This window comes from Alosa pseudoharengus, unplaced genomic scaffold (genome assembly GCF_046254945.1).
Source record: "Alosa pseudoharengus isolate Yale_2024_CS ecotype anadromous, Long Island Sound unplaced genomic scaffold, YU_APseudo_1.1 YU_APseudo_1.1_scf_23, whole genome shotgun sequence".
Classification (NCBI taxonomy): Eukaryota; Metazoa; Chordata; class Actinopteri; order Clupeiformes; family Clupeidae; genus Alosa; species Alosa pseudoharengus.
The window spans coordinates 11,211,126-11,219,357 of NW_027468685.1; the positions used below are offsets into that span (position 1 = coordinate 11,211,126).

The following is an 8,232-nucleotide window of genomic DNA, read 5'->3' on the forward strand; positions in this document are numbered from 1 at the left end:
ACGTTCTCAAATTAAACCAGGACATTCCATCATTGCCATTATAAATGACCATGCCAATTCAAGTCTTTAGCCTACTCTAGAATGTGTAGTTTCAGTAGGACCACTTAAAAACAATCCGTTCCAGGCTATTATAATTAACATGGTCCTTTAGGAACTAGGCATACCCCAAATAAAAAAAAAATCTGTGGTTGCGGAGAAACGTTTTCCCAAGAGACAGACCATGGCAAAAAATTTGAAATGTGCAAGAGAGAGAATGCTAATAGCCTACATCACGATTCAAAATATCCTTAAAGTGCATTTCCAATAATTCTATGACTTGTGCACTGTGGAAACACTGATTTTTTAGAAAGAAAATGATTTGGAGCATTGTCTCCAATATGCATGCAAGTACGGTCAGATAGAATTCCCATTTCATGTGTTATCCTTATCTTCACTATGTGACAAAACATATTGAGCAAACTGCTTTTATAGGCTAACTCATTTTTCAAAACTTTTTTTTCTATTTACTCTTTATTTCATCTTAAAGACCATTTCTTCCAGAGAACAAGACTAAACAGATACTGAATTATATGCAAGTCTGCATGTCATGCCACTGGGTTAAAGGACACATTGTGATCCAGACATGATACTTGATGAACGACTTGCAGTTTAACTGCAGAATGGTTTATTTGCTCTTTGTCAGCATAGTCTCCAGATATGAACTCTCCTTGACATACTGATACCTAAGAAAATAGATTTCCTAATCAGATATGACTGTCACCAGAAAACCAATAATATTAATAGAATCAGACAAAAAAACATTTGTCCCATGGATAATGCGTGAAAACATAATATTACAGCGCCATCTTGAGGTTAGCTGGTTTCACTGCAGTTGCAGGATTTCTAGGTCTTTTTTGTTGTCTGCTTATAGCAGTGAATTAATAACGACAGATGAAAAACCAACTATTTGGAAATTAACAAGAAAGAATTATTAATAAACTCGAAATAAAATAAAAAGTAAACTACGAGTGTGCTACGAGCTACGAGACCAAGAGAGTCTATAAATCCTTTGGCAGAGGACTAATTCCTCTATGTAAAGTGAAGTTGTGCCAGAGGCCCTTCGAACAAAACAGAAAAAAGACAATGCTATTCCTCGTTGTCTAATAAATAAACAGCAGGAAACCAAGGCGAAATATAATCCTGTATTCTTGCATAGTATTTAACCACGGATTGTCCCATCACAGTTTTCTACAAACAACAGACCCTTCATTGGCAATACAATAAGACAAATATAACGAAGTTACAGCTTTACAATATTCATGCAAAATGCTCTTATTTAAAGAGCTAATAATATTTTTATTCACAAAATTGGTGATATCATTCTGTTATAGGATAATCCCATCCAATGATAAAACAATGTTGCCTAGTATGTCCTGAAATCATAATGCTTTGCTTTTGCCGTTTAAATAATTGATAAATCATAATGAGGGCAGCGAAAAAACAAAAAAATGGAGTGGGGTTCTAATAAACAAAAAAATATATAAAAGCAGAGCCAATACACTAAAAAGCTACGATGCCAGTCCAATCAGAAATCCTCCAGCAAATCCGCCCATCAGGATAATGTTGTTCTGCACAAAGATCTGAACCTATTAATAAAAAAAGTAACGCATGTAAAATACAACCATGGACATTTTTTACATTGAAACTATAGAAAAGTATAAACAAGTTTAAAATGAATAGTTGATAAGTTTTTCCATACCTCTTGCACCTTTGTCTTGACCTCTCTTGACGGCTTGTCGACATTGAGCTTTAGCTGCTTCTTGGCTTTGTTGACATCCCGTTCCACTCTCTTCCAGTCCACACTGATATACCCTGTGTGATTGGCAATCTAAAAATGCAAGTTCACAGGCTGATCAGAAAAACCCTTCTCTGTATGGACCCTTTCAAGAGAGTTCCATTATCAGCATCATAGTTGGCCCCACAAGACTTCCTTTTTAACATTCCATATGTTATCTTAATGCAGAGGAAGTAGATTGGGGCCCAAATAGAATGTTCAAGCATTGTTTGTGTTTACCTTGTTGAAAGGGTCTATATAAACACTTTAGTAACACATGACTGAATCTAGAGGTATGCAGTATGTAAACCTGAATGGCCAAAGGCTCTCATTGTAAGGGGTTAGGGTTACCCAGACCTATGCATGATATTTCCTTGGCATGAGTACAGAGGCTTTGAGGCACTTCATACTGTGGCTCAAGTAATACATTTACATCAAGTTGCATAAGCAGAAGGGCGTGTGAGAAATGGAGGAAATGTATCTTTATATCAGCTATAAATATGTTTGGATTACATTTTTCCTTGTATTAAACACATGCCATGGTCCGACTCAGACCTCTCAATAAATTATACATTTATTAATTTAGCAGATGCTTTTATCCAAAGTGACTTACAGTGACCGACATGCATATCTGTGCTTCTTCGAACTTTAACCCATGCCTCTCATAATGTCAAAATGTCTGCCTGTTTACTCTTATTCATGGTATTCATATTCTTCTGTATACCACCTGTAGCCAATCACATGGTGTGTGGTTTCAAGTATGACAGCAAAATCTATGATGACTGGCTCACTTCATTTCCATGCATACTATTCAGGTCACTGTTTTAGCTCTTTGCCAGTAATAGTTATTTAATTAACACAATTGTAGAAATCTTCTCATGGGTCAAATGAGAGTGAAGCAGCTTAATAGTGGTTCCACAAAGACGCTAACTTGATGTACATATGTTAGCTTCAAAGGTTGATGGCTGATGACTACATTCTCCAAGGGTGCAACGCAGGAAATTGTGGTTGATATAACCACCTGAAATGATGTGTAAGGGAGCGCACATGTTCATTACCAGCAGCGCCACAGAGGTTATGTTTTCATTATTGTTATTTGTATTTTTATATTTATATATATAAATAAATAAGGTTTTCATTATTGTTTGTTTGAAAGCAAGTTTGTTTCAAGCTGGAGCAGACACAGGGTTTTTAACACTAAGGTCTACACTCTTCCTGTGCCCCTCCTAATATACAATGCTGTGTACATCTTACCTGAAGCAACAAGAATCCTCCACCAACAGCTGAAGCGGCTAGCTTTCCAACTTTCTGAAACAGAAAACCAGCACACCTACACAGGAAAAAAAAGGATATTAGCCCTGTTTTCCACAGTGAAAGTATTCATCCATTAGTGTCATCCCCATTACAGCATGACATCAAAATTATGAGCATTCCTGTGTTCTTCTTGTAGGACATCATTTGATTAAGAAGCACTGCTGTTCTTATGAGGATACAGGCGCAAAAACCCCACTTCACCTTGGCATAGCATCACTCAGGTTGAGGATGTAATGTTCTTACATAGGCAAACACATTTAAGACATAAATACACCAACAAAATAAATACACCAACAAAAAATAATTATGGATTGTATTCTGTGCTACAAGTTATAATTGTGTTTTGAAAACTGGAAAACTAGACTGGTTTTATGATTATATTAATTTTAAATGTATCAATATTTCATGTCAGTATATCAATAACTCTAATTCTACAGTATATATTGCTGTCTCAACATTTTCTCCCACCCTCAATAGTGATCATAAACATCACTCACTGTTCATGAAAACCCCTGTAGCTATTGTGTGGCGAGCCATTAGTCCGCTCATATTATCTACAGTCGAATTTCACAACGATTTTGCCCAGTGAAGTAATACAATCTGCCTGCTGTGTCTGATTCAGTTTCGTCTTGACCACTCCTTCACCATTTCCAAGAACATTTGGTGGTCTGCATGATTCAGGGAAAATGTTTTTCTGCAATTCTTCTGACAGATATTGCGTTTGCGATTTGATTTACAGTACCATTTTTTTTTTAAATCAAGCTTCAGTTCAATATTCCAAATTTTGCCACTCTCAAACTCTATTTCTGAAATTTCAGAGGTGCATAAACTGTGTTTACTTGTGTTTAACCTCCACTGCATCCCTGCCAGTGAGTGACCAAAAAACACTTGGTTGATCATAAACCATAATGCAGAGTGATACACAGAGTAGCTTTGGATTTTACGCATGCTAACATCCAACACTCCAGTGTTTTCCTCAGGTGAACAACTTAAACAGATTAATAGTCTACTGGTAAAGGTCCCATAAAACAAAGTACTTTTGTTTAACAGTATGGTGCATGTTGATATTCAAACAGTGTGACGATTTGTCAAATATGTTGTCTACTCCAATTGTATGAAGATCCATCTGCCTAAATGTAAGTTATGTGGCACAACTCACCAGCCAGTCACTCCTCCAATTGCAATTTGTGTACCAACTGTGTACTTGTCAGCCAAGGGCCTTGAATTGTTTTTGCCAAACACCCGACTCCACCATCGCTGCTTCTTGACATAGTCGGTCAGCTCGTCAAGGGTTTCATCAACCTCTGGATGTAGAGAAGACAAGTAAAATGTAGATATTAATAATAACAAAGTGATTCTAGAAGTTACTGTGATAAACCAAAACACCCGTTTATGTTGAGGGGCCTGATGAAGAGTGTGTTCAATTATACTGTAATAATTCATGATAAGCAAGGTTGTAAAGCAAAGTAAGTGGGGGATTCATTAGCTGGCAGATCCAGATCTACAATGGTTTGCAATTCAGCACCACCGTTTGTTGCAGAGATTTCAGGTTTACTATAGACAAATAATTACATTACTCCATGACTGATTGTAGAAGAGGAGGAAAAAACACAGACAGGTCCAAAGACAGGCCTCACAGGTGAGTGGTGGATAAGTGGAGGTAAAAAAACAAAAGGTTAAAGAAAAAAAATCAGTCTTGAGATGCAGAAAATCGGCAAAAGGCATAGCAGAAGATGACCTGTTTGAAGTTTCCATGGATTTATGCATATCAAACATACTGACACAATACTGAGACACATACTGAGAGTTTTGTCTCTCATTCCTGGTGTTTAAAATACAAACATGACAGCAGGAACTAAAAGCACTGTAAGCACAGGGATTAATGATTCTCAGGGCCAGACAACCTTCCTATCTACCTAATTATCTAATCAGTTCTCTGCTATGCTGAGTACAATGCAATGCAGGTGGGCGGTGGTAGTGTAGTGGTTAAGGAGCTGGGCTAGCGTGCAGTAGCCTGAAAGTTGTCGGTTTAAATCCTGGCTTCCACCGTTGTGCCCTTGAGCAAGGCACTTAACCCCAAGTTGCTCCGGGGACAATGTGATCCTTTGTAATATAGCAGTCACTTTGGTCAAGAAGTGTCTGCTAAATGTAATGTAATGTAATGCAATGCATTGACGTGGCAGGAAAAAAATCATATAATCTGCATGATGACGAATTGTGAAACTGAAACTGCATTAAGAAAATGGACACCCTCTCTCTTTCCAATTTTAAACAATGGAAGACTGTCTATTAACAAAGACTAGGCTAATATGTGCATGGAAACGATAAAACATATATTTGCAAACCTCTAGCCGAGTAGCAATTTTGACTTTTTGCAGACGATAGCTTGTCGTATTCACCAAATTTGCAAAGGAAAACAAAGGCATCTTGGGCATATGATTTGCATACTGTTGTTATCTAAAGATTATGGACAGAGCGCACATCTTCCTCTGCATAAGGGACAATCTACTGTGTGTGTGTGTGTGTGGGGGGGGGGGGGGGGGGGGGTCTGGTACCCATCCCTTCATAGAGCTTCAGACAAAACTCTTTACATGTGATTCTCCCTATGAACGACAAAGTAGGCTAGCATACCAAAATGGCAGAAATATCCCTATCCGTTATGCACAAAAATTATTTCGTTAAGTTACATAACTAGAAAAATAAGCCCTACCATTCTCCAGAAGCATCAGTTTCAGTGGTCACGTTAATTTCAACACAGACCCGAAACACAGACACCCACAGACTTTTAAGTGAGCTCCTTCAACCGAAAAGCAAATGATGAGCTCCATCCAATTTGCAGCCTTCCCCAGCTGTGACAGGAATAGATGCAAGATCTGAAATGGGCATCAGTGTTTCCCAAAGTGTTTACTCGTTGTCAGGGGAGAAATGGTGACTCATTGGAACACAACACCCCCTTTTGCTCATGCCAAAAAGCCCATGGACCGAGATGCGCACTACAAATGATGGCTTGTTACGAGTACGTCCGTGAAGACCTTTTGAGCAGAACCTCAAACATTACACTATAAATGTATACAGCAAAATTAATTTCGTGTTTAACTGTAGATAAATATATTTCTAAAACTGCCAGAGCTAATCCAGGTTTTGACCCTGCAGGCCATGACCTAGCAAAGTTATTTCTTAACGTTAGCTGTCAATAAATCAACAATCTTGATGAGAGGTAGAGCCTGCAATGGCACATACTAAAGTTGTATTTAATTAACAAACTGGAGTTAAGACAAAGTGGGAATATAGATGTGTTTACTAACCTTTCTTCATATCAGCCATGACTGTCTTCTAAATGCTTCTTCTTCGTTTTTGGATTTGATTCACACAGATGAGGATCACTGCCACCTACTGGCAAGTCTGGGAAACAGTCCTCTCTCGCCTCAGCCTCCTTTGTAATCGCAACCACTTTAGATTACAAATGAGACTTTGAGGAACTTTAGAGAATTTGTAAGGGAGTCTAAACCTACCTCTGGTTCTTAACGAAAACAATAAATGAAAAGAAAAAAAACCTGTTGTATTCTACTTAAATCGGTATCAATCAGAGGGATAAGACAAAAACCCACAATCTTCTTTATTTGCCCCAGGAAGATTTCAACGCTACTGCCTATACTTGCTTATCATAATGCACATTGCACACAGCAAACATAGCCTGACCACAGGACTCAGACATCACACATAGTCATTTCTATTGTTACTCATGAGTCAAGGTAGTCCTGAGTGCCCCATTGCATCCTCCCTGGAATAGTTTCTTCTCTAAATCCCTCCCAGGAAGAAATCATTTTATGCCATACACCTACTATTTGGCCTACACCAAATCAATCTAAGACTACCCAAGGCACAAGATGGTATAGAACAACATTTTCACGTCACTGTAGAAGTCCCCCAGTAATATTACATACTTGTTGTAGTCACAAAAGGATATTATTGGTATGCTACTTTAGAGTTACACATCAAACAGCTGATGAAACAGAAATTAAGAATATACTGCAGTTTTACTTGGCAACCTGCAAATGAACTAAACAAATGACAAATACTGCTAATTCTATTTATTTCTATACAAATATAATCTATTTCTATGAACCAACTACTCATGGACAATATTCAATACTTTTTTTCATTGGCATGCTGCTGTGGTGTTCTGACACATTTGTAACATGGAACTGCTACACACAATTTTATAAATGCTGCAGTACATAAACGATCATTTTTTTTATTTGTTGCATTTAGACAGTATACCAGCACAGAATTATTAACCACCTATTCAGTGGACCATCAGGAGGGTTGTGACAACAAAAAAAAAGATTTTACTTTAGGCTACTGGACTGGACATTGTAAAGTGTTGTGGTCAATAAAGATATTACAAATAGTATAGTACAGCAAAGAAGATAATATACCATGGTGTGAAACAACTGGGCACCCTAAAGATAAAACACTCTTTTCGATATTATAAGTGATATTAGTGTATGGTGTTTGTTTTTATTTGTTTGTTTTATCCAGGCACAAGTTTGGGCACTCTTACTTTTAGCCTACTTGAACTTTTACCAAAGTCTCACACTGTACCTCCTTGTTACGGATATTGCTTAACAATTGGGAAATTACGAAAACCCTTTTGCAATTGGCAAAAATTGCGCAAAATTAGCTGTCTATAAACATACTTTGATACTTGCCAAATACATGTGTGCTACAACCTTTATTTTAGCCCCTTTTGTTATTTTGAAAAGTTGGCAATAAAACAGTAATTTTGCTTAAAATATTAAAGAAATGTAATCTTTGCCCAATTTCCAAAAGGCACAAAGTTTATGCTTTACTTGTTTAACTATTCACGATAACAAAATTCTGATGAAGGCAGTTAAACTTTTGCATGCTACAGTACATAGGCTAAACATATTTTACCAAAATTACCCAATCTGGGTCTGCCACCACAAAATATCAACATCAAAACTTGTGTTGTCCCCATAGGTTGTCCCTTGCAACTTGTACATTAACCCTTAAAAGGTGTGGATTTTTCAACATTCTAACATAAGATTCCTATCCGCAACAAGTAAAGGTTCTAAAATTCT

General features: G+C 37.3%; 1 protein-coding gene across 1 annotated transcript; it reads right to left on the reverse strand.

Moving 5' to 3' along the window:
• Positions 1-1,167: 1,167 nt before the first annotated feature.
• fundc2 (fun14 domain containing 2) lies at positions 1,168-6,513 on the reverse strand. The gene is made up of 5 exons (XM_076301446.1): positions 6,433-6,513; positions 4,287-4,431; positions 3,068-3,143; positions 1,739-1,867; positions 1,168-1,625 (listed from the first exon to the last, which is right to left on the reverse strand). Exons 1-5 carry the CDS (start codon positions 6,449-6,451, stop codon positions 1,548-1,550), a joined length of 447 nt encoding a protein of 148 aa, XP_076157561.1. The 5' UTR covers positions 6,452-6,513; the 3' UTR covers positions 1,168-1,547.
• Positions 6,514-8,232: the final 1,719 nt, after the last annotated feature.